Below are 27,279 nucleotides of genomic sequence, written 5' to 3'. Positions count from 1 at the left end.
GCGGCAGCTGACAGGGACATACAGGCCCGGCGGCGGACCGCAGAGGTAAACAGGCCCAGGGACGGAGACAAGCAGACACAGCTTGGAACAGGGACGCCCCTAACCCCAACATCTGGGGAAGAAGCTATCTCCGTGGGTCAGAACCAGAACGAATCTGAACACTCCGTCTGAGGACAACTCAGGGCCCAGCTGCTGATCCTGTGAAACCCAACAACTTGGAGGTGTTGGTGAGACTACCCTGCTCAGCTGAAACCCATCTGGGAGAGGATTCAGATGCCTACAGTTTAAAGTCTGAAGAAACAAGATCAGCTGAGGAGTTGACAAATGAACAAAAAAGTGACCTGAGAACACAGAAGAAGGCGCTACCCAGACACCAAACCAGATCACCAGAATCATAAGTATATAATTCACAGATCGAAATCAGCTGCCCCTGAAGAAATAGCCCAAAAGCACCAATTTAACCAAGAACCCCTACTAAACCAAGACTAAAAATTAGAACAAGAGAGGCACTCTCAGACACAGACACCACCTGCACCTCACAGAGGAAGAGATGAGTAGGCGCCAGTGCAAAAATACAGGCAACAACATAAAGACCTATATGGCAACATCAGAACCTAGTGATTCTACACCTGCAAGACCTAAACATACCATGACAGAAGAAACAGAAGAAATCAACCCTAAAAATGACATTAAGAAGATGATAGAGGCCCTTAAAGAAGAAATAAAACATTCCCTCAATGAGGAAATAAAAACTTTCCTTAAAGAGGAATTGAAAAACTACCTTAAAGAGGAAATAAAAACTTTCCTTAAAGAGGAAATAAAAAACTCCCTTAAAGAGGAAATAAAAACTTCCCTTAAAGAGGAAATGAAAAACTCCATTAAAGAGGAAATAAAAAACTCCCTTAAAGAAATGGAAGAAAAAACGAACAAAAAATGGGAAGAAATCAAAGAAAGCCAAGAAAAAGCAATTAAACAGATGAAAGAAACATTCCAAGATCTGAAAAATGAATTTGAGACAATAAAGAAAACACATGCTGAGGGAATGCTGGAAATAGAAATCCTGACAAAACGAACAGGAACTACAGAAACAAGCATAACCAACCGATTGCAAGAGATGGAACAGAGAATCTCTGACACTGAAGACACGATAGAGAAAATAGATTCGTCAGTCAAAGAAAACAATAAAGACAAAAAAGTCCTAACACAAAACGTCCAGGAAATTTGGGACACCATGAAAAGACCAAACCTAAGAATAATAGGGATAGAAGAAGGAGAAGAATACCAACTCAAAGGCACAGAAAATATATTCAACAAAATCATAGAAGAAAACTTTCCTAACCTAAAGAAAGAAATACCTATGAAGATACAAGAAGCTTACAGAACACCGAATAGGCTGGATCCAAAAAAAAAGTCCCCTCGCCACATAATAATCAAAACACTAAACACACAGAATAAAGAAAAAATATTAAGAGCTGCAAAGGAAAAGGACCAAGTAACATATAAAGGCAAACCCATCAGAATAACACCAGACTACTCAATAGAGACTATGAAAGATAGAAGATCATGGACAAACCTCATGCAGACACTAAGAGACCATGGATGCCAACCCAGACTATTATACCCAGCAAAACTCTTAATCACCATAGGCGGAGTAAACAAAATATTCCAGGATAAAACCAGATTTAATCAATACCTGTCCACAAACCCAGCCCTACAGAAAGCACTAGAAGGGAAAATTCAACCCAAAGAAGCTAAACACATCCATGAAAAATCAAGCAATAGATAATCCTACACCAACATACACCACAGAAGGACAACACAACACAACCAAAAAAATAACAGGAATTAACAATCACTGGTCATTAATATCCATCAATATCAATGGTCTCAACTCACCTATAAAAAGACACAGGCTAACAGAATGGATTAGAAAACAGGACCCATCCATATGCTGCATACAAGAAACACACCTTAACTCCAAAGACAGACACTACCTCCGAGTAAAGGGCTGGGAAAAGGTTTTCCAAGCAAATGGACCTAAGAAACAAGCTGGTGTAGCTATCCTAATATCTAATAAAATAGACTTCAAACTAAAATCAATCAAAAGAGACCAGGATGGACATTACATATTCATCACAGGAAAAATCCACCAAGATGAAGTCTCGATTCTAAACATTTATGCTCCAAATACAAAAGCACCCACATTCATAAAAGAAACACTACTAAAGTTTAAAACGCACATCAAACCCCACACATTAGTAGTGGGAGATTTTAACACACCACTCTCACCAAAAGATAGATCTACCAGACTGAAACTTAACAAAGAAATAAAGGACCTAACAGATGTTATGACTCAAATGGACCTAATAGATATATACAGAATATTCCATCCTAACACAAAAGAATATACCTTCTTCTCAGCACCCCATGGAACCTTCTCAAAAATTGACCACATGCTTGGACACAAAACAAATCTCAACAGATACAAAAAAATTGGAATAACCTCCTGTATTTTATCAGACCACCAAGCCTTAAAGTTAGAACTCAATAACAACAAAAATTATAGAAAACCCACAAACTCATGGAAACTGAATAATACCCACCTGAAACATCAATGGGTCAAGGAAGAAATAAAGACAGAAATTAAAGAGTTCCTAGAATTCAATGAAAATGAAAGTACAACATACCCAAACTTATGGGACACTATGAAAGCAGTGCTAAGAGGAAAATTCATAGCTCTAAATGCACACATAAAGAAGATGGAGCAATCCCATACCAATGAATTAACAGCACAACTGAAAGCTCTAGAACAAAAAGAAACAAACTCACCCAGGAGAAATAGACGCCAGGAAATAATCAAATTGAGGGCTGAAATCAACGAAATAGAAAACAAGAGAACAATACAAAAAATCAATGAAACAAAGAGTTGGTTCTTTGAAAAAATCAACAAGATAGACAAACCACTAGCCAAATTAACCAAAAGGCAAAGAGAGAACACCCAAATTCACAAAATCAGAAATGAAAAGGGAGACATAACAACAGACAATGAGGAAATCCAGAGAATCATCAGATCATACTTCAAAAACCTGTACTCCACAAAAATGGAAAACCAGGAAGAAATGGACAATTTTCTGGATAAATACCAAATACCAAAATTAAATCAAGACCAGATAAACCATTTAAATAGACCAATAACCCCTAAAGAAATAGAAACAGTCATCAAAAGTCTCCCAACTAAAAAAAGCCCAGGACCAGATGGTTTCAGTGCAGAATTCTACCTGACTTTCAAAGAAGAACTAATACCAATCCTCTTCAAAGTGTTCCACACAATAGAAACAGAAGGAACACTACCAAACTCTTTTTATGAGGCTACAATTACCCTGATACCCAAACCACACAAAGATGCAACAAAGAAAGAGAACTACAGACCAATCTCCCTCATGAACATTGATGCAAAAATACTCAACAAAATATTGGCAAACCGAATCCAAGAAGACATCAAAACAATCATCCATCACGACCAAGTAGGATTCATCCCAGGGATGCAAGGATGGTTCAACATACGGAAATCAGTCAATGTAATACACCATATAAACAAACTGAAAGAAAAAAACCACATGATCATCTCCCTAGATGCTGAAAAAGCCTTTGACAAAATCCAACACCCCTTCATGATAAAGGTCTTAGAAAGAATAGGAATACAAGGAACATTTCTAAACATAATAAAAGCAATTTATAGCAAGCCAACAGCAAACATCAAATTAAATGGAGAGAAACTCAAAGCGATACCACTAAATTCAGGAACAAGACAAGGCTGTCCACTCTCCCCATATTTATTCAATATAGTACTAGAAGTTCTAGCTAGAGCAATAAGACAACAAAAGGAGATCAAAGGGATACAAATTGGCAAGGAAGAAGTCAAACTTTCACTATTTGCAGATGATATGATAGTATACATAAGTGACCCCAAAAACTCTACCAGGGAACTTCTACAGCTGATAAACGCCTTCAGTAAAGTGGCAGGATACAAGATCAACTCAAAAAAATCAGTAGCCCTCCTATACACAAATGATAAAAGGGCTGAGAAAGAAGTCAGAGAAACATCACCCTTTACAATAGCCACAAATAATATAAAATACCTTGGGATAACACTAACTAAACAAGTGAAAGACCTTTTTGATAAGAACTTTAAATCTCTAAAGAAAGAAATTGAAGAAGATATCAGAAAATGGAAGGATCTCCCATGCTCATGGATAGGTAGGATTAACATAGTAAAAATGGCAATCTTACCAAAAGCAATCTACAGATTCAATGCAATCCCCATCAAAATCCCAACACAATTCTTCACAGACTTGGAAAGAAAAATACTCAACTTTATATGGAAAAACAAAAGACCCAGGATAGCTAAAAGAATCCTATACGATAAAGCAACCCTTGGAGGCATCACCATCCCGGACCTCAAACTCTACTATAGAGCTATAGTAATAAAAACAGCTTGGTACTGGTATAAAAACCGACATACGGACCAATGGAATCGAATTGAAGACCCTGACATTAATCCATGCACATATGAACACCTGGTTTTTGACAAAGGAGCCAAAACTATACAATGGAACAAAGAAAGTATCTTCAACAAATGGTGCTGGCATAACTGGATGTCAATATGTAAAAGATTACAAATAGATCCATATCTGTCACCATGCACAAAACTCAAGTCCAAGTGGATCAAAGACCTAAACATAAATCCAGTTACACTAAACTTAATAGAAAAGAAGATAGGAAGCACTCTTGAACGCATTGGCACTGGAGACCATTTCCTAAATAAAACACCGACAGCACAGACCCTGAGCACAACCATTAATAAATGGGACCTCTCAAAACTGAGAAGCTTTTGCAGGGCAAAAGACACAGTCAATAAGACAAAAAGACAGCCAACAGATTGGGAAAAGATCTTCACCAACCCCACATCTGACAGAGGATTGATCTCCACAATATATAAAGAACTCAAGAAACTAGACATCAAAGCACTGAACAGTCCAATTAAAAAATGGGCTAAAGAGCTAAACAGAGAATTCACAAAACAAGAACTACAAATGGCTGAAAGACATTTAAAGAAATGCTCAACATCCTTAATCATCAGAGAAATGCAAATCAAAACGACTCTGAGATACCACCTTACACCTGTTAGAATGGCTAAGATCAAAAACACCAATGACAACCAATGTTGGAGAGGATGTGGAGCAAAGGGAACACTCCTCCACTGTTGGTGGGAATGTAAACTTGTACAACCACTATGGAAATCAGTATGGCGGTTTCTCAGAAAATTAGGAATCAAACTACCTCAAGACCCAGCCATCCCACTCTTGGGCATATACCCAAAGAATGCTGATACATACCATAAAGATACATGCTCAGCTATGTTCATAGCAGCACTATTTGTAATAGCCAGAACCTGGAAACAACCTAGATGCCCATCAACGGAAGAATGGATGAAAAAAATGTGGTACATATACACAATGGAGTACTACTCAGCAGAGAAAAACAATGAAAGCATGAAATTTGCAGGCAAATGGATGGAACTAGAAAATATCATCCTGAGTGAGGTAACCCAAACCCAGAAAGACAGTTATGGTATGTACTCACTCATTGGTGGATTCTAGATATAAAATGAACAATCAGACCACAACCCATAGAACCATAGAGGCTATATATATATAGCATGGAGGTCCGTAGGACGACTGTGGCATATAATAAATTTCAGTTTTACTCAATTATTGAAAAAAAAATAGCCAAATGAATGGAAACACATGAACTATGAACCAAAGACTGAGGGGCTCCCAGCTGGATCAGGCCCTCTGAATAGGTGAGACAGTTGATTGGCTTGATCAGTTTGGGAGGCATTTAGGCAGTGGGACCAAGTCCTGTGCTCATTCCATGAGTTGGCTGTTTGAAACCAGGAACTTATGCAGGGACACTTGGCTCAGTCTGGGAGGAAGGGACTGGACCTCCCTGGACTGAGTCTACCAAGTCGATCACAGTCCTCGGGGGAGGACTTGTCCTGGAGGAGATGGGAATGGAGGGTGGGCTGGGGGTAAGGGGAGGGCGTGGGAGGGGGGAGAATAGGGGAACCCATGGCTGATATGTAGAACTGAATGGTATTGTAAAATAAAAAATATATATCACAAAAAAAAAAAAAAAAAAAAAAAAAAAAAAGAAGTAAAGGTGCCTGATCATCCTTAGATTAGGGAGGATATTTGAGACCTAGGGTATTTAATTACTTCCCTTTCCCAGGCTTTGATTATTAGAGTGTGCTTTACTCTGCAGAAAGTCTGGGGTCACTGACCACTACGCTTTGGACGACCACCATGCCCTCCACTTAACAAGGAAGGTTGTGAGGAGTCTCAATTATCAGAAGAAACTGGATGTGAGTAGGAAACCTTCTGTCTTGCCTTTCCCTGTGGAGCACTTTCGCCCGAGCCACCCGAATCCTGTCTGTAAACAGTGCGATTTTCGTAAACGTCTCTAGGTTACCGTCGAGCCTTCTGAGGAGCCTTTATTCCCCGCCGATGAATTGTATGGGATAGTCGGTGCGAACCTGAAGAGAAGTTTTGATGTCCGAGAGGTATGTGGGGAGCGGGACCCATGCCGAGAGTCCAGCTGTCAACCCTAGGGTTTGTGTTCGTACAGACGGACAAGTGTGGGTCTCAGTAAGGAGCCGTGGTACCCGGGAGCACTGTCTTGGCATAGTACCTGGTGTCTCTGGTCTACAGTAAATACAAGTGAGGAAGGACTCTCGGTGATTCGAGTTTTCACTGTACCACAGGAAAGCTTGGTTCACTCACGTGTGGGACTTGATGTTACTGTGGGCCATGCCATTGGTGGAGGGTAGTCACACCGTTCTCAACTGTTGTTCCTCGGGGTTCTTATTTCGCAAAATAGACAAAATGTCAGCAAGTTGTTGGAGCAGAAAAACATACCTTTTTAGATCAGTATGACATTAGCAAGGAGTAGACAATTATAGTGGGAGACGTTGCCATGGTGACAGGTTGTGACACAGCCTTCTGTAATCTAGAGTGGCAGTTTTCAGTGTTGGTTTAGAGTGGGTAGGCTTTGATTTTATTCTCTTCTTCATAGCTGGCAGAAGGAATTTTAAATTAGGAAATCATCTTAATGAGATTCTAAGCCAGAGGCTTTAATATCTTAAGGTGCCTTCCCTCTTGACTGTAAGACTAATTTTAATTTCTGTTGGTTATTGGGGGCGGGAGGAGCCTGTGTAGAAAACACAAAAAAGAAAATTGCTTGTTCTACCATTTGGAAAGAACAGCTAATATTTTGATATTTGGCTTGATCTGTATATACAGTTATATATCTGGGGATTTATATATATTATATATATATACACACATATGTATTTCTATCTGGGGACTCTGTGTATTCAGATTCCACCAACCACAGCTCAGAAACCCTTGAGAGGGCTATTTTGTCTGTACTGCTCACATACATATTTTTTTTCTTGTTGTTATTCCCTAAACAGCATAGTACAGCAGCTGTTCATATGGAGCATTTATCTTCTGTTACTTAGTATAAGTAATCTAGAGATGATTCAAAGTTTACAGGAATATTTACATAACTCATATGCAAAATTAAGGCATTCAGTACAAGAGACTTCAGCATCTGTGGATTTGGGTATGGGACATAGAACAAGTTCTCATGGATGAGGCATGGCTATGTACATTTATATATAGTCTAAATAATGTGTTTTTGGTATATGTATGTGTACACATATGTTTAATTTCCCCCATGTAAATAATTTTTTTAAAACTCTACTTTTTTTCTGGTGTAAATACGTATATTATTCCTTATCTTTAAAAAAAATCTCTTCAGTAACCATTTCTCCATGACTAGGTCCCAATTTCCATAGTGTTGTCTGTCAACGTGTTAGGCAGACTTTTTTTTGCATGAATTGAAGGTGTTGTTGCACTGTAGAGATGTCTGTAGATATTTAAGCAACACTTTGTTACTACTGCTAAGTCTTGATTTTATAGAAATTCCAATGGTACTTCACTTTAGCAACATGACACAGCTATAAACTTTAGAATTGGATTTTAGCCCAACCCCAACTTTCAACTAAGTACAGATAAAGAAAAAACTGGCACCCACCATCTGCTGAGAACAATCTTTTTAGAATAGCCACTTCTTCACTTACCCCGAAGCATTGCTGAGTACATATTCTGAGCATCAGATGTACAGGGGTGAGCAGCAGACAAGAACTCCTGCTTTCGTGTGCTTTTTAGTGCCTTTTAATGGCAGTCATGCCTTTGGCTGCTTCTTGCCGGCCATTTGTGGTTTCCATTTTTCCAATTATAAATGAGCCTCCCAGAGAGGCCTCCACAGCACACGGAGATGCAGCGGTGCTGGAGGCTGAGCTACAGAACTTGAGTTTGGGGCCCATTCTCTCAGTCAGGTGCCGTGGGGGGACCCAGCCTTTCCAATATCAGTTCCTGCTGCTAGAATTGAGACTATCACCCTATTGCTTGTCTATTCCCGAAGCTTGAGTTCTTCTGAAGGTAATTAATGTACTTTATGTAGTAATTATAAAGCCAGTCTGAGGTTGTTTTATACCAAGTGGCCCTGGGTTGCTGGGGCCTCTGAGGAGCTCCATCTTCACGCCGAAGATCGACAGCTGTGATGTGTTCATTGCTTGTCAAATGGTTCACTTGGAGAGGACTGCAGCACCAAGAGTTGTTTTGCTCCCATAGTCAGGAAAATAACTAAAAAGTAATTTAAGGTAAGCGTTTCCTTTCTGCGGAGAGAGATGCTGGGATGAGTCCCTCAGGTTTCAGCTAAGGGAGCATGAGCGTTATATAGTAATGCAAACCCACTCAGAGGGGTTCTGGAGAAGCGTGGAATAGGCTTTGGGTGTAAGTCTTCTCTTTTGGTGCTAGGATTGAAGTCAGGGCCTCAGCGTGCTGAGCATGAGCTCTACTGAAAGACGTGTGTGACGGAGGCTCAGGGGTAATACTCTCTAGAAATGTCTGCTCCTTTCAGATTAACGATATATATACCCAGTCCTTCAGCTGGCTGATATTGAGGATCAATGAGTATTTATTGAGGCTTAATAGTAATAACAGGTACTTTTTACTCAGAGACATTGTGTTCTAGTTCTTACTTTTTAAAAGTTACCCTCTATAGAGGGAGGGGGTCACAGACAGGTTTATAGGGCATAATGGACTGTTTGGAGGGGACAGGCAGTGCTGAGGGTGGAGCCAGGGCTTTGAACATGCTCATCAAGTACTCTGCCACTGAGCTGCATCACTGGGTCTTTAAGGGTTTGTGATGTTTCCCTGTGGTAGAGCTGGAGTCAGAGCCAACTGTTTGTCTCAGCATCATTTTTGTGGGTTCCTTTATTACCAGTTCATCTATTTTCCCAGCTGTCAGAACCCTTTCTTCATCTCCTCAATGGCGTTGAGTATAGAAGAGTTTTTTTTTTTCTAATAAGTGACTTACCCTGGAACATCTGGTCACATGTGGAGCCAACCAACATTCCTCACTCCAAGCCCTTAGTTATGCTCTGGGTTTTCATTGACTCTTTGAACCCCTGCCAAGGAACTGAACCTGCCCCTGGAGCTCTGGGCCTAGCTACCAGCCCCCAGGTTCTCTGCCTGCTTCTCTTGTGTGCAGTACCACTGTGGAGTCTCTACTCCATCACAGTGTGGGATGACCTGGGTGGGGCACTAACCACGCAAGTCAAGGGAAATTCTGAAGAGATTTTTCTGCATAGCGTGAGATGGAGAGTGACACCTCACTGTGAATTGCCTTCCTTATAAATAACTCCGGTGCAGAAATGCTTTCGTGATGTCATTGCTCAGGAGCATTGTTATTTTTCCTCTTAGGTCATTGCCAGAATTGTGGATGGGAGCAGATTCAATGAGTTCAAGGCCTTCTATGGAGACACACTAGTTACAGGTACAAAATCGAAGAGTTGAAAATAGCGAACGTTTCCCGTTGCGTCGGAAGTAAGTCATCGCTTGTCTCAAGGCTCCATGCGCCTGGCATGAGCTTTGTTATCCAGGAAGGCACAAACTTGTGAGTCAGTTGTCAGCAGACGCTGCTTTAGACAGATGATTTGTTCGCGAATGGATTCCTGGACCCAAAGAGCTTACAGTGACGATGGCCAGATACTGTGGTGTGGACTCTTACCTCTCTGGCTTTGTGGCCTTGCAGTAACAGGAGCAGAGAGTATCTGTCATGCTTTTTGTTCTCTGGGTAGCAATTATTTTCAAGCATCCAGCTTGCATCCTGGCTGTTTACCTGTAGTGCATCTGGGGTTTTATGGAATGTGTAGTTCACCAAAGGCTGTGGAATGAGTTCAGTCTTCCCACAGCCTCCCTGTAGATAATTTTTGTTTCCTAAGGTTTATTTTTCTTTATGTGTATGAATGTTTGCCTGCATATGTTTATGGACCCTGTACATGCCTGGTCACCATGGAGACATAAGGCATTGGATACCCTGGAAATCCAGACAGTTGTAAGCCACCTGATATGGGTGCTTGGAGTTGAACCTTTGTCCTCTGCAAGAGCAGTAAGTTTTCTTAACCTGGGAGCCATCTCTCCAGCCCCCTCTTAAGGGATGCATTCAAACACCAGATTGAGAATGCAGGACATTGTGTTGTGTCGGGAAAAACAGGGGTGTGTACAAGTTAGTTCTTCAGTCTAAGGTGCTGGGGTTGTCAGCCTTTGAAGGAAACTGTTTCAAACAGATGCTAGACTCAGAGTAACCTTCCAGTGGAGAAATGGCAGAACAATTTTTGTGAATTTTATTAGACTGTAAAAAGCCTGAAAATACAGTAGTAACTCTGTATAAAACTTATCAGAACAGGGAAAGAGAAGCTGCAGAAATCCAAACTGCAGCCGTACGTGGAGGCTTAGGACTAAACCTTGGCAATTTCTCCTGGCTCAGTTTATGAGTGAGAGGATGGTTCATGCGGAAGGGGAATTTATGCTTTTCTCTCTAGGTGTTTAAGTGATCAAGAGCTTTTTGTTTGATAGATGGACGGGATTAGTCCGCCAGCAGTGCAGGATGTCTTCCTCATTGTGTAGCAGTTTAGACAAGCCAGGGCTTCTCCACTTCCTCCAAGATGGATGGGCCGTCCCTGCCATCTCCCATTATGTGTTTGCTGGGTACCCGCTGAAAGACTGCGGCGCTCTTGTATCGCTGCATCAGGGACAGCCAGTCCCCCATCTCTTCTCCATCGTCCCAGAATTCATGTAAGGCTGGGGGAGTCAGGGGAGCAAGAGTTGAGGAGGAAGCTTGAAGGGGGAGAGTGGAGACCAGATGTCAGAGGCTCAGGTATTTCTGCAAGCTCCTTAAGGTTCCCTCCGGCCTCCATACTCACGTGAGGCCCGGGAGGATTTCTGTGACATCCTGCTTTCCTATTTGGGTCAGTTAGTAAAGGCCCTTCCTCGATGGAGAGGCTGGCACAAGTAGGAGCATACGCCCTACCCAGCCCGTCCGTCCGTCCGTCCGTCCGTGCCTCGACCTCCACTCTCGCCCCACGCAGGGCCTAGGGAGGGCTGAGCATGTAAGTGGTTAAGAGTCCGCAAAGGTAGCATCATGTGCTGGATTTCTATCCCTTTGTGGGTGGGGCAGGACTCAGGGTGGATCACTACACCGACTGTTTGGAAGCTTACCCCTCTTCAGATGCTTCTAAAGGGTCAGTACACTCAGGATTTCATCATCCATGGGCCTCTGGCTGGAACTTTAGGCCTGAAAACCACAGAGAATCCTACGTGGCCATCAAAGCGTGTTCTATCACAATAAAAAATCACGGCAATAAAAACGAAAATCCAGGCAAGGCTAAAGAAAATAGCCTATCATTCAAAATTCAGCATTCTGACTCAATCCATATGTTGACTCAATTTTTATTTGTCTTCTTTGTGTGATGCTTAGAGTACCCGCTTTGTGGTGGGCAGCTTAGCTATGCCCTGGAGCATAGAGGCTGAGTCCAAGGGTAGACGGTGCCTTTGACTCGCCGTCCAGGTATAGCCAGTAAGTTCTTGGGTTCTCAACACTTGACACCTATTTCTGGTTGGACCCAGGCTTGTTGAAAAGGGGAAAGAATTTTTCTCTAGCCAGGTTCATCTGCTTTGTGAAATAGCCTTTTCTGAAATCACCTGAAGCACCTGCCTCACAGAATGGCAGGCTGGGCTTTCCCTCTTCCTCGTATGTGCATGCACATGTTTGTGTGTGTGTGTGTGTGTGTCTGTCTGTCTGTCAGTCAGGGTATTTGGAGTCCTAATGGAAGCGTGTTGGTGATGGGGAGATGGCACCCAGGGACGAACATAGAAGAAAAGATCAGAATATTCTTTTTAAAGATTTTCTTTAAAGTTTGAAATATTTCAAACTTAAAAAGAAATATTTCAGGGCACCCTGGTCTCTGGTGCATTGGGGGCATTCACGTGTGTTATGTGCATATTCCGAAAGAGTCATTTAAACAAACTAAGTAAATAAAGATAGCCCTACGTAGAGCATGGGTTTTCCAGACACATAGACAAAACATAAAACCTGGTACCTTTAGGAATAAAGCACTGTGACAGGAGCTTTTTTATACTGTAGATGACCTCTATTCACATTTTAACATTGATCTCAAATTAAAGAATGTGTAGTATGCCTCTGTTGCAAATGAAAACTCCCACCTGAAAATCCTAACTCTTTTTTTGCATCTTCTCTTGAGGATTTGCTCGAATATTTGGATACCCCGTAGGCATCATTGGAAACAATGGAGTTTTGTTTTCTGAATCTGCAAAAAAGGCAAGTGCTGTTGAATGCAGTAAGATTTTAGGCTTTAACATAATTAATTTTGAAGGTAAAATAATAAGTTAAAATGGATTTTATGAGAGCTCTATAGCATTACCCGTATTTCTTAGCAAGCAAAACACCTGTGTGTGCTTGTGCCTGAGTGCGGACGTTGGACACGGTTTCTATGGTAGTTGACGTCAGCATGGTGTGAGGAGCTGGTGACGCACTGTTAAAGTCTGTCGGGTGTTTCAGGACAATCCCCGTGAGGGGCTGGGGTTGTAATTGCTTACAGGGAAGTGTGCCAATGAGGCAGGGAATTCTTGCCCTGAGAGTGCCTTGTTCTATAGCCCCAACATGCCGGAGAGGTTCTGATACCCTGTGTGGGTGGTTCTGAGATGTGACCTCTTCGGTCATCCTTTATTTTTACGTTTTGGGAATGTGCAGTGCATTTAGGATTGGGTTTCACATTGGTTGTCTCAGATTCTCCTAAGCTTGTGAAATGTAACTCATGCACTTTGATAAAACATTGCAACAATAACAAAAAAGGTGTATCTTTCCCTTTCAGTAAGCAGAGCAGTTCCCCTTACTGATAGAGGAACGGGCTTCTAAGTTCTTGGGCTAATCAAGGGTGAATTTGTCTTTAAGAAATGTTTAACAATAAAACTAATCTTTATATTCTGCTGTTCATATAGTTTCCTCAACTCAATTCTAAAATGAAAACAAACCCAAAGAAAAGAAGAATCAGCTGGGCGTGTAGTTTACTCCTGTAGTCCTACATGTGGGAGGTTGAGGTAGGCGGGTAGTTCAAGGCCAGCCTGAGCTGTGTGGAGAGACCCTGCTTCAAAGAATTACCCATAATCCTATTACGAAGGTCCTTTGGTGTTTTAAAAGATATTAAATATTCCTGAAATAACAGCTTGAAGAACACACACACACACACACACACACACACACACACACACACACACACAAGTATATAGTGTATTCATTTCTGTAGTGTAAACATCAGGCCAGAGCTAGACAAACTGTCTGGTCTGTCTCTGCCTTGGCATAGGTAAACCCTTGAGAAGTCATATTTGGCTCCAGTCTGACATTTCATGTATTGAAATAGGCCCCAAAGGTCTCTGTGATTTCCTCATTTCTATAAACAGTCATACTGAAGCTTTGTCCCTGCCAGGGCCTTTCTAGAAGAGGTAAAGGGATTTGTGAAAACAGAAGAAGAAAACACAAGGGAATGGTTAAAAAGATAGGTGAGGACTAGTTTCTTAGCCTCAAGGCCAGAAGTCTCCAACAGTGACCTAATCTAAAAGTTCTGTTTATTTGATTGTATCGGTAAGTCTTGAGGTGGAGGAAATGTCAAATGGTCACCCAAATGTAAACGTCAGCCTTGATGCCCCAGAGGGCTTGCACCCCGCCTTTTCTGAAGTGGAGAACTGGAGAATGAGAACATGTTCCTGCCGTTCATGGTGACAGGGTCCTTTCTTTTTATCGTTTGAGCTCACATGCTGTCTGAGTGTGAGGTTGATTTCATCCTGACACAGCAGTTGTCTCACGGCTCCGCACCCCAGACCTCACAGGACGTTAGGTCAAGTGAGTGAAGGACAACCCGCAGTCGCTTACGTCCTGTTGGTGACCGGGCATCACCGAACTGTTACTGTAAACAAGAGGTCAGCCTAGCCAGACGGGCTGTGCTCTTCCTTGTCTCTGACTGGAAGTGTGGCCGTGGTGGGATGCTTGGTAGGAGTGCATTTGTTTATACTGAACGGGTGTTTTGATGTTGTGTTTACAGGGTGCTCACTTCGTCCAGTTGTGCTGCCAAAGAAATATCCCCCTGCTGTTCCTCCAGAACATCACCGGTGAGCAGGAGTTCTTCGACTTGTGTGCATCTGGTCCGAAGCTTCACAGTCCACGGTGGCTGATGTTGACGCAGAGAGTATTCATAAATACGGAGTAGTGTGAGATTATCTCGTGTTCTTAGTGGAGTTTGTGTGTATCACAAACTTTCAAATGGCTTCTCTTGACTCCTGTTCATATCTGCCTCTCAACCATGGAGCAGCAGGGTGTCCCCTGTCTTACCCAACTCACTGCCTCAGTATCCTAATGATTCCAAGCACATGCTGTGGGCATCTCCTTACTTCTTACCATACAGTTAATTCTGTCTGAAATTATATCAACCAGTTTTCTATCTATTCTATGAGGTGTGTGCACATATGCACATTAGAGACCAGTGGTTGACTTCAAATATTCCTTAGGAGCTGTCCAGCTTGTTCTTTGAGGTAGAGTCTCTGGCTGCCCAGTGATCTCTTAGGAGCTGCCCACCTTGTTTTTTGAGGTTGGTAGAGTCTCTGACTGGCTGCCCAGTGTTCTCTGAGAGCTTCCTGTTCTGTCTTCCCAGCACTGGGCGTACACATGTACACCATACCACCTGGCATTCTGTGAGGGTTCTAGGGATCAAAATCGGGTCCTTGTGCCTCATGGTAAGCACTTTACTTCAGCACTGGAGAGATGGCTCCGTCAGTGATGTCTTTGGAAAAATGTATGTTTGCATTGAAGCCTGGGGGCTTGCATTTTAACCCCGAAGAGGGGCAGGACCTGTGACCAGAGTGAGTTCCTTTATGCCTCTGAACTTCACGTTCCATAGATGATCCTAAGCTGGAGTAGGTTGATTTCGAAGGCCTCTTGCTATAGGGTTTAGAGATTTTCTGCTCTGCCATTTTGTATGATGCATTGTGTTAATGTAGACACACATCTCAGATACATTGGCTACCAAAATCTTCCTTTCCTTGGGACAGAGAGACAATTTTTTAAAACTGGGTTTCAGTGGGTAGCCTTGGCTTGCCATGAGCACACTAACTAGACTGGGCTGGCCTGGAACTCACAAAGATCTGCCTGCCTCCTCTGCCTTCTGTGTTCTAGGATTAAAGACATCCACTGCCATACCCAGCAACAGAGAGGCTTTTAATTAGTTGTAGAGGTAAGGCAGGCTCATCATGTATACCATCCAGGCCTCTCAACCTTGAGAAGGACCTTATATAGTAATGGTGCAAAAGCATCTTTCATTCTGTGTTATGTTCAAGTTCAAGGCAGGTTAGATGGTGTGTGTGTGTGTGTGTGTGTGTGTGTGTGTGTGTGTGTGTGTGTGTGTGTGTGTGTGATTCCTGTTTTGTTTTTCCAGTGTTGTGGGTAGAACCCAGGGCCTTAAACATGTTAGATAAGTACCCTGTCACTGACCACTTCCTCAGCCCCTGATGAACTTTGACAGGAATGAGCTCCAGATGGTACCTGAGAGTTCCCTACTTGATGACCTACTAAGAACAGACAGAAAGGTCTCTGAAGTTCACCGCTTTTAGGGACTTCGTTCCTGACAGTGACTCACCACCGGGAAGTTAAACATTTGCTTAGACAATTTTCCCATTTTCACGTTGTTTGGGCTGTTTTTGGAGCAGAGGCTGCGTTGTGTTTTGCAGCATTGCATTTGAGGGACCTGTGAGACACTGGTGTGTGGATGGATGTACGCTATGCCACTGAATAAATCTCGCAAACGGATTTTTTTTTTAAGGGCAACTAAGAATTCCCAAGAGTGGGAAGGGTTCTCAGGGAAGAATACTACCACTCTGTTTTGTTTTTCTACAGAGTTAAGAATATAGGGAGATAGGAAGCATGACTGTACAGGGTTATTTGTGAGTGTGCGTGTGTGTGTGTGTGTGTGTGTGTGTGTGTGTGTGTGTGTGTGTGTTTGTTTACATGGTCGGAAGGAGGATTTGAGAAGACCAGATTAAACGGCTTCTTCTCTTCTTTTGGAGGCAGATTGTAGAGTTGGTCCGGTGAGGGTTTGAAAAGAGCCGATTCTTGGGGGCAGCTGTGATAGAATGTTCTGGAAAGTCAAGAGACACGGAATAAAGCAATGCTGAGCTGCTCTGAAGGGTGGCCGGAGTGGCAGACCTCATCAAAGGCAAAGGGCCCTGCTGTGGTTCCTCCAGTGTCCCAGCACACCCAGTTCCTCCCTCGGGATGCTGGACTGAACTTGATGTCACAAGGCTGGGGATTTGCCAACCAAGGGCAGAGCGTCGGTTAGACAAGCATGTCTAGATATGTAGGGGGAAGAAATGCCTCCCTCAGAGCCTCAGGCTGGGAGGGAGACCCTGAACCTGAAGGATGGCCCCTGTCCTGGAATGCATGCTACAGCTGTAATAGAGCACTTTTCCTCAGAGTTGGGGCTTGAGGAAACAGGAATCCTGTCGATACAAAGGAAAACCATTTCTCAAAATCTTGCTGCTGAGCCCCTGGCGGGGATTCAGCATCCCCATGAAACATTAATCTTTATTTCATCAAAGTTTTAAGCAGCGCTGCAAAAGGAACAGTCTCTATTTTAAACCAGGTCAGTGGCTATGGAAACCTTCCAGGCTGGCTTGGCGGGCGGGCGGTACCTTCCCAGGGCGATGTCACAGTCTCTCTCCCCGACAAGCCTCTGCTTTGAGATGTTCTCTCAACGACGACGACAGATTGCTTCCTTCTGTTGCTCGGAGATCTGTGTGTGTGACTGAAACAAAGTGTTTTAAGGACATCTGAAAAGTGAGGAGAGGAATTTTTATTTCAGCCCTTTAAAGCCCAGGTTGGTTGGGGTACGTACGTACGTCTCATGTGACTGCTTTGTGAGTCTAAGAAGCTTTATGGTAAAGTCAGTTTAAGCCGGGACCTGACTGTACCTCGGTGGAGTTGATTTCTGCGCGCGCACCCCTTCATTGCCCAAGCCTGTGTGTTTCTGTTCTCGCTCCTAGGATTCATGGTTGGTAGAGACTATGAAGCCGAAGGGATCGCCAAAGATGGCGCCAAGATGGTGGCTGCGGTAGCCTGTGCCAAAGTGCCCAAGATAACCGTCATTATTGGGGGATCCTACGGGGCTGGAAACTACGGGATGTGTGGCAGAGCCTATAGGTGGGTGGTCAACAGAGCGTTCTTTGACACAAGCAAATGTGTTTCATGTGTAATTACAAATGGTCATGTAAGCCGGGCGGTGGTGGCGCACACCATTGATACCAGCACTCGGGAGGCAGAGCCAGGCGGATCTCTGTGAGTTCGAGGCCAGCCTGGGCTACCAAGTGAGTTCCAGGAAAGATGCAAAGCTACACAGAGAAACCCTGTCTCGAAAAAACAAAAAACAAATGGCCGTGTTAGAGCCAGGCAGTTGGTGGCACACGCCTGTAATCCTAGCTCCTAGCAAGTGGAGGGAGGGGAATCAGGAGTTCACGGTCAGCCATGCTACTCAGCAGATTGGAGGCCTGGGCTTGGGCTACAAGAGGACCCTGTATACAAACAAACAAACAAACAAACAAAAAATAACTTATCAGTTTATTCCAAGCTTGGGATATAAAATGACACTCAGCACACTCGATCTTTAATCTGGAGTGGGTCTAGGCTTACAGACCTTTGCCACCAGGCTTAATTGTCCTGGATGATGAACTGGATGATTCTTGTCTTTCCACCCAGCCCAAGATTTCTCTACATGTGGCCAAACGCCCGTATCTCAGTGATGGGAGGAGAGCAGGCAGCCACCGTGCTAGCCACTGTGGCAAGAGACCAGAAAGCGCGGGAGGGAAAGCAGGTAAGTAAGTGACTTCTTTCTTCAGGTGGGCTTGGCCGTCACCAGCGGAGCCCCAGGCTACCTGTGTGTCCATGGGGAGGGTGATGAGGCTCCACTCCCCGGCCTCGAGCATGCCGGCCGGGCAAGCACGGTACCACGGACCCGTACCCGTGGCCCCCGAAATTCCCGAGCACCAGACACAGACACACCGACTTCTTACTCTTTTGTAGCTAGTGAGGTCTAAGGAAATCCACTTACTCCTTTTGGGCCCAAAGCAGCAGACCTGTATTTTCTGTCTTAGTTTTACATTGTTGTCCAGGGTCCCTGCGAGAGATTCAGCTGGATAGCATTAGCATTCTGTCAAAGTACAGCTGTGGGGAAAGTGGGAGGAAACGAGAGTAAACGCGACGAGAGACAAATCAGGGCGGCTGCCCTTCAGACGGAGTCTCTGTGTCTCTGTCAGAGTCTTCAGGTATTCTGTAGGTGTGTGTAGTTGATGACTTTGAATGGCTGTGTTTAAGCGCCAGGTCCTGAAATGGCAGCTGTGTGTTCTTGATACGGCTACTGTCTCATCATAGGAAAGATGACGTGGACACCTCCTCGGTGTGCGCCACAGGGATCACGTGGTCAGTGATGGGGTCTGCAGAGCTGGGGTGGTGCACAGTCACTCATGTCTCTCCCCCCTCCTTATCTTTGTGTGTGTGTGTGTGTGTGCACGCGTGCACACATTCATATATGAAAATGCCTTTGCATGGGAGGTCAGGATAACCTCTGGTACTGTCCTCACCTTTCACCTTGTTTGATGCTAGGGATTTGAACTCAGGTCCTCAGGGTTCTGAGGCAAGTGCTTTTACCCACTGAACTGTCTCCGCAGCCTGCCCCTTGGTCCCAACCTGGCAGCAGGAACTCTGTAGACTTAAGTTGGTGTTTTAAATTCACCTTAGGGCCAGCTAGTACTGAAGCAGAGTGCTCCCTCTGCTTTGTGTGTGTGTGTGTCGGGCTTGTGTGCGTGTCGAGGTGGAGGATGGCCAAAGGGGGTGCTGTTGGTAGTGTAGGTGGTGGAGTGAGTCCGCCTGATGTTTTGAAGGCATGTTTGAACTTTAGCAGACAAAAGCAATCCCTTGTTAAGTACCCAGTCTTTGGTTCATTTGATGTATAGATATTTAAATCATCCGTTTTCATCTATGCAAATGCCGGTCTCCCTCCAGCGTATTCAAGTATGCACGTGAGGGAGGGCAAGGTTTACTTGAAGTAAGCCATGTGTTTCTAGTATAGCTGTTTATTTACTTATTTATTTTGGAGGGCGAAGCCAAATGCTAGGCAAGTGCTGTACCACCCTACATCCCTAGCCCTTGAGTATTGCACAGTTGAAAAATGAATTCTCCGATGAAGAGTTAGGATTAAAGGTGTGCTCCACTGTGCCTGGCTTTTTTGGTTTGGTTTGGTTTGGTTTGGTTTTTCGAGACAAGGTTTCTCTGTGTAGCCCTGGCTGTTCTGGAACTTACAGAGATCCACCTGCCTCTGCCTCCCAAGTGCTAGACTTAAAGGCATGTGTCATCATGCTCTGGCCATCTCCTTTTAAACTAGAGATTGTTAAATGCTTTTTATCTATATAATGTGACTCACATTCACTGTTGTACCCTGCAGGAACACAGTGACATGTGTGACACCCTTGGTTTTGGCTTTGTGTTGTATGTCTTTGACAGTTAAACCTGTGTCCCCAGCAAGACCCTATATGTTAAAGCATCATTTGCGATCTGTCACTGTGCAAATGTTAGGTGCACCATAACTGTTCTCAGAGCAGGTCTTTACGAGGTTGTCTAGGGGAGTCAGTCCCAGTGACACTGGTTTATTGTCTTTTTTTCTTTCAGTTCTCCAGTGCTGAAGAGGCAGCTTTGAAAGAGCCCATCATCAAGAGGTTTGAAGAGGAAGGAAACCCTTATTACTCTAGCGCAAGGTGGGAGCAGGGCCTTCTCTCAATCCCTGAGGGGTGGGGGATTCCTGGCAGCCAGGGCAGCAGCCTCAGAGACCTCAGCAGCTCTTGGGATGGTTGACCTTCCTAGTATCAACTGGGCATTTGGGCATCTCCGGCAGGAGAACTGAAGTTCAAGGTCAGCATGTGCTGCATAGAAAGACCTTGTTTCAATAACGAAAATATTGCCCGGCCAAGCGGCTACTTTTACACTATCATTCGTTCATGCTCAACTGCCACCCTCCTCCCAGGCTTCCTTGTGCTCTAACTCCACCTCCATTTTCCCCACATCCTACCCCAGTTAGGGTCTCCATAGAGTGGTATGGCCCTGGAGCCAGAGGAGGACCATGCCAGGAACTGAGGAGTTCTGATCCTGGGTGTTACGCCTTCAGGAGTTGATCCTCGTCTCTGCTCTCGCACATGGATTTCTCGTGGCCGTCCCGATGCTTTGTTTGCTCCCCTGTTGTAAGCGTGAGCTTGACTGGTCACATATCGGCGCTGGTTAACAAGTGTGCTTGCATACTCGGAAGGTGATTAGTCACAGCCAGGGTCCACATGTCAGGGCCGAGTAATTACCTCAGACACCACTGCGGCTGATGGCTGTTTGTTTTCTACGCAGCCTGATCGTAATGAGGCAATAAATTCTCTCTGCCTGTCCCAGCTGGAGGCCGCTGGGGACGCGCTTTCAGATGGTTTTTCCAATAACTGTAATGTTCAGTGTTATAAAGACAAATCTAAGCCATGTCTTCTTTCTTCCCTGGGGCAGATGGAGAAAAGAATAAATACCAGTGTCTTTTAAAATTAGGTTATGCCTTGAATCATGCCCTTTACTGGTAAGGGCAGACTGGAGAGAAGGGAGGAAGAAAATAAGAAAGTTAGAATCCATTTCGGCCTTTGGAATTCATCCCCCACGGCCAGCGTTGCTCTTGACAGTAGAGTACAAAGACTAAAGTGTATTGGTTTTGGTTTTGGTTTTGGTTTTCAAGACAGGGTTTCTCTGTGTATCCTTGGCTGTCCTAGATCTCGCTCTGTAGCCCAGGCTGGCCTCAAACTCACAGAGATCCACCTGGCTCTGCCTCCCGGGTGCTGGGATCAAAGGCGTGTGCCACCACCGCCTGATCTAAAGTGTACTGTTTAGTTGAGTTCAAATAATAACATTTGGGATTTTTGTTGTCTGGCAAGAGGATCTCATTATAGCCCAGATTGGCTAAGTAAGAACTGGCTAAGTGTAAGGGTGACCTTGAACTCCCGATCCCTCTGTTTCCACCCCTGGAGTGCTGGGATTACAGGTCCTATGTCTCACCACCACAGTTTATGCAGTGCTGGGGGTGGGGTTGACCCCAGGGCCTCTAGCATGGTCAGTCAGCACTCCACTGTCAGATATAGCTAGAGTTTTCCTGCCTTGCCCACAGTCAGGACAGATCTTTGTCACCCGCCAGTCCCACAGCCGCTCAGACCCAACCAAGTAAACAGAGACTTATATTGCTTACAAACTGTATGGCCATGGCAGGCTTCTTGCTAACTATTTTCTTATAGCTTAAATTAATCCATTTCCACAAATCTATACCTTGCCACGTGGCTCATGGCTTACTGGCATCTTCACATGCTGCTTGTCATGGCGGCAGCTGGCAGTGATTCCTTTCACCTTCCTGTTCTTTCTTTTCTCCTCTTTGTTAGTCCCGCCTATACTTCCTGCCTGGCCACTGGCCAGCCAGTGTTTTATTTATTGACCAATCAGAGCAACTTGACATACAGACCATCCCCCAGCACAGCCAAGTGCAGACCATCTCAGACACCTGCACTCAGGCCCGTGGTCCTAATCATCCTCTATGCGGACCTGCTGGGTAACGCCACGAGGAACCCAAGAACAGGCTCCCACAGGACATACAGAAATCCCACATCAGTCAGAGCTACATCCTGAGCATATTTGTGAATTTTCAGAAATTCTTTTTGTCTTCATGCTCATTGTGTGTATGTTTGGTTTTTTTCACCCACAGACAGATATTGTGGGGGGTCATTGGTTCATTTAATTAGTAACAACATACTTCATAATCTTTGGCTTGAATAACAAAGATGTGCTTCACTTTGCCATCATGCAAACAGACATTCAGTAGTAGCAGCCAGTAGAGGCAGAGGAGCTGTAGAAAACCATGTAAGAGATTTAAATAAAATACAAAGCATGTATAGAAGCTCACTGACAGTTCTTCACATGAGACTTTGGCTGAAATGCTCAGGGACAGTTGAAATACTCAACTTGAAAAATAGAGAATTTCTTATGAGCCATGGACTTGTTTTTTTTGTTTTTTTTTTTTGGTTTTTCGAGACAGGGTTTCTCTGTGTAGCTTTGCGCCTTTCCTGGAACTCACTTGGTAGCCCAGGCTGGCCTCGAACTCACAGAGATCCGCCTGCCTCTGCCTCCCAAGTGCTGGGATTAAAGGCGTGCGCCACCACCGCCCAGCTCATGGACTTGTTTTTTAATGCCTAAAGTGAATCACCTCTTGGGAAAGATTGTATCCTTTATTATTGTCACACTGACGTTAATGCTTGTTAATGGACTGCATTCAAGGCATCAGTGATAAGCATGGCCGCATAGATGTATCTTTGGAAGTCAGTGTTGAAAGACAGGAGGGTTTGTTTGTTAATTTGTCGGTGCTTAATCGTACTGTTAATTGGAACAGTGCTTGGCGGGGAGACAGCAACTTTCTCCTAAAGATGATTTTCAAGCTGGCTTGGGATGTTCTTGTGTTTGGTAAATCCCAGATTAGCAGTGGTTCTCTGACTTGCTTAGGTTTGAATGTGGTAGAAGTCAAGTTTCTGGAGTATCTCCTGTTTTTTTTTTTTTTGGGGGGGGGGTTGTTTTTTCAAGACAGGGTTTCTCTATGTAGTTTTGGTGCCTGTCCTGGAACTCACTTGGTAGCCCAGGCTGGACTCGAACTCACAAAGATTCGCCTGGCTCTGCCTCCTGAGTGCTGGAATTAAAGGCGTGCGCTGCCGCAGCCGCCGCCGCCACCACCACCCGGCTTAGTATCTCCTGTTATTGGCGCCTCTGGCTCATTACCTGTTATTCTGGGGATCGAGCCTCTCACATGCTAGACCAGTGCTTCGAATCTCAGCCCCTGCCCCGTGTTCCCTTCATCCTCCGTGGCACACGTGGACATCTGTGACTTTCCCGGGCATTTGACTGAACCTCTTCCTTGGTAAGCCTTTAATGGCTGTCATTTACGAGCCCTTCCATCATTGCTTGGAGGGTTTTGCTGCTCCCGAGCCCCCAAGGGATCCTCCATCAATCCACCTGTTTACAGTTCCAAAAACAACCTTCCGCTGATTGGCCATCGATACATTAGAGGGTCCCTGTGATGAATGTTTTATGACCAAAGATGAGATCCCTGGCTGCTAGTGTGTTGCTGGAGGGCTTCTCTCCAGGTTCCCCAAGCCCCGCAGTCCCACAATCCACTTATAAAATAATCACTCAGATGCTTATATCACTTATAAACTGTATGGCCGTGGCAGGCTTCATGCTAACTGTTCTTATAGCTTAAATTAATCCATTTCCATAAATCTATATCTTGCCACGTGGCTGGTGGCTTACCGGCATCTTCACATGCTGCTGGTCATGGCGGCGGCTGCAGTGTCTCTCTGTGTCAGCCTTCCACTTCCCAGAATTCTCCTCTCTCCTTGTCCCACCTACTTCCTGCCTGGCCACTGGCCAACCAGTGTTTTATTTATTGACCAATCAGAGCAATTTGACATACAGACCGTCCCACAGCACTTCCCCTTTCTTTTTTTTTTTTAAAGGAAGGTTTTAACTTTTACACATCTCCAAAGCCAGCTTGGTATATTTGGGAATTTGGGAGTAGCTTCTCTTACTACTTCCTGCTGGAGGGGGGCGCTGTATCTTATGGGGACACAAAGAAAATTTTAGGATCATGGAGTAGTCCGTGAGACCGTATTGTCTGAGCCAGTTGCCTTGAAACGATTCTGGATGTTGGATCATCTCGGCCATGGTGTCATCGGAGACCTTTCAGGTGGTCTTGGCTGTTCAAACCTGATGTATCTTAATCTGGAACAAATCCATAGCCTCTGGCTTTCTGTAGAAACAAAAGCAGAGCCTCTTTTCCAAAGCAACATATCCTTATAGCCAAATTTTGAAGTCAAGGTACCTTTAAAATATACATTTTGGCATAACTCAACAGCTTTTGCAATCAAATATTTTTCTTCAGTTACGAATATCAAAGAGAACATAATCCAGATTCTCTGTGTGATAGCCATCTTTATGTGGCTTTTTTTTTTTTATTACCTTGAGCCTATTGCTTTAAACTGCAGCCTTTTAAGCCTGAAACAGTGCTGTGGCTGCTGGCTCCACCCACGTCAGCTTCCCAACATGGCGGTGGTACATTTTCCGCCAGCTCTGGGAGTCAACAATTCTCAGAAATAGTGGGTCTACGCTTTTATCCAAGCAGCGTGTAGCCCAGAAACCTCTTTTTTTTTTTTTTTTTTTTTTTTGTACTAGCAAAAGCTAAATCCACCACGCAGCTTAATGTGCCACTTGCAGAGGCCTCATTCCCGCCATACTGCAGATCGAGTGCACACGCCAGGAACCCGCCAGTAGCTCAAACCGGCAGGCTGCCGCTCATTTGAGAGAGACAATTAGGAAGCTGTTTTTAGTTCCGTTTTAGAATCTTTTCTCAGGTTTTAGGTGGAAACTCTTGCCAACACGTTGGGCGCCATTTGTTGCTGGAGGGCTTCTCTCCAGGTTCCCCAAGCCCCGCAGTCCCACAATCCACTTATAAAATAATCACTCAGACGCTTATATCACTTATAAACTGTATGGCCGTGGCAGGCTTCATGCTAACTGTTCTTATAGCTTAAATTAATCCATTTCCATAAATCTATACCTTGCCACGTGGCTGGTGGCTTACCGGCATCTTCACATGCTGCTGGTCATGGCGGCGGCTGCAGTGTCTCTCTGTGTCAGCCTTCCACTTCCCAGAATTCTCCTCTCTCCTTGTCCCACCTACTTCCTGCCTGGCCACTGGCCAACCAGTGTTTTATTTATTGACCAATCAGAGCAATTTGACATACAGACCGTCCCACAGCACTAGTGTTTAATAATTGATGTGCCGTCCAGATGCTAAAGGGAGGCAGTTTGTGTAGAGAAGGTGAAACTGTCATTTACTAATAACCGCCAAAGGATGGCATTCCTCATTTGGCAAGGAGGCACATCTGCACAAGGCGGAAGCAGGAGGAGCTCAAGTTCCAGGTAAACCTGGCCTATCGAGTGAGAGCTATCTTTAAAAAGAAAAACAAGCAGGGGCTGCGGATTTAGCTCAGTGGTAGAGCACTTGCCTAGCAAGCACAAGGCCCTGGGTTTGGTCCTCAGCTGGGGGTGGCGGGGGGGGGGGGGTGTTCCAAAAGAAAAGCAAGCAACTAAAAAAAAAAAGGTATTCCTCATACATTTTTCTTTATAAATTTGAGGATGTCAGTGAGAAAAAACTAAAATCTCTGCTCAAAAGTTTCTCTTCAAAGCAGTTTAAGGTTATTTTTTTTTCCATTGTAGCAAAAAATAAAGAGCAGCATTTTAAGTTACTTATTTTATTAATAAAATGTATCGAGGCTTATGTAGTGATCTCCCAGCTGCTAAGAGTCTTTGGGCAATTCGCCTTTAGTGGTAAGGTGGCTGGGTTGTTCAGGGGACTCTCCACGTTCATGACCAAAGCAGATCCATGTGATCGCTACCTTTCTGCAAGTAGCAGGGGAACCAGAAATCATCCTTCAAGCCTGAAGCTCCGTGTGGCATCCCCGGGTGCGACCACTGCCATTCTTTTCTTCTTCCACTCAAAGATGACTTCCCGTCGGTGATGCCAGTGTGCAGGCACTGGTCACGAGCTCTCTGCACTATGGGAGGGAATCTTCTCAGTGGTTCTGAGCACGACAAGGAGGGATGGCGGCCGGATGGCGAGTTCATAGTGACCATTTCCATCTTTCCACAGGGTGTGGGACGATGGGATTATTGATCCTGTGGACACCAGGCTGGTTCTGGGACTCAGCATCAGTGCAGCCCTCAACGCGCCCATCCAGAAGACCAACTTCGGCATCTTTAGGATGTAACCCAGACGTGGAACGTGTTCACACATGTACACATGCCACACACACAAAAATTAACATGTGTGACTAAGCCCTAAAAGTTGAGATTGACTCGACACATAGCTGCCACGGGAATTCTTTTCCTAACAGTACGTTGTACTTTTTAATTGTAAAAATCAATGAGAATAACTACTTGATGAGCTTTGGTTTTTTAAAAGTTTTTCTTGGAGACATTTTCCATGGCTCATTTTTATCACCCACAAAATGAAGAGAGTGATTTGCAATTATCCTTGGAGTATTACAAACAGTATGGAAAATAAAACTCTAAATCTATATATTCTGTGGTTGTTGAGATGATTAATATAAAATTATATTACCCCTGAAGTGATTGTTTTCTTGATTATGTGTGTGTGTGTTTATGTGTGCATGCACTCACGTATAGATCAAAGACCCAACTTCAGGTAGGGATCAGAGACCAACTTCAGGCATTGTTCCTCAGGATTTTAACATTTATTTTATTATTTTAACATTTATTTATTTTATGTGTGTGTGTGTGTGTGTGTGTGTGTGTGTGTGTGTGTGTGTGTGTGTGTGTGTGTGTTGGGGGCAGGGGGCAGGGCGGGGAACAACAGCCCAGGCTGCCCTGGAGTTGCAGTTACAGGTGGTTCTGGAGTGTAGGTGCTGGGAACCAAACTGAGGACCTCTGGACGAGCAGCAAGTACTCCTACCTGATGAACCATCTCTCTCCACCCGATCCACCTTGTTCTTTGAGACAGGTTCTCACTGAGCCCGGAGTTCACTGACTCAGTGAGGCTGGCTTGCCAGGGAGCCCCCGGAGCCCTCC

The 27,279-nt window shown here is 44.4% G+C and overlaps 1 protein-coding gene across 1 annotated transcript in view; it reads left to right on the top strand.

The window, feature by feature from the left end:
• Positions 1-26,770, top strand: part of Mccc2 (methylcrotonyl-CoA carboxylase subunit 2) — an 81,140-nt gene extending 54,370 nt beyond the window's left edge. Inside the window, exons 9-17 of the mRNA XM_006994412.4 lie at positions 6,325-6,424; positions 6,527-6,622; positions 9,894-9,966; positions 12,734-12,810; positions 14,588-14,654; positions 17,577-17,733; positions 18,286-18,400; positions 20,251-20,336; positions 26,342-26,770. Coding sequence (XP_006994474.1) covers positions 6,325-6,424; positions 6,527-6,622; positions 9,894-9,966; positions 12,734-12,810; positions 14,588-14,654; positions 17,577-17,733; positions 18,286-18,400; positions 20,251-20,336; positions 26,342-26,459 — 889 coding nt within the window. The 3' untranslated portion in view covers positions 26,460-26,770. The remainder of the gene's footprint in view (positions 1-6,324; positions 6,425-6,526; positions 6,623-9,893; positions 9,967-12,733; positions 12,811-14,587; positions 14,655-17,576; positions 17,734-18,285; positions 18,401-20,250; positions 20,337-26,341) is intronic.
• The last annotated feature ends 509 nt before the right edge of the window (positions 26,771-27,279 follow it).

Source organism: Peromyscus maniculatus, chromosome 15, assembly GCF_049852395.1.
Source record: "Peromyscus maniculatus bairdii isolate BWxNUB_F1_BW_parent chromosome 15, HU_Pman_BW_mat_3.1, whole genome shotgun sequence".
In the NCBI taxonomy this organism is placed as follows: domain Eukaryota; kingdom Metazoa; phylum Chordata; class Mammalia; order Rodentia; family Cricetidae; genus Peromyscus; species Peromyscus maniculatus.
Note: the sequence above shows the minus strand (reverse complement) of the source record. Positions and strands in the feature narration are given on the sequence as shown.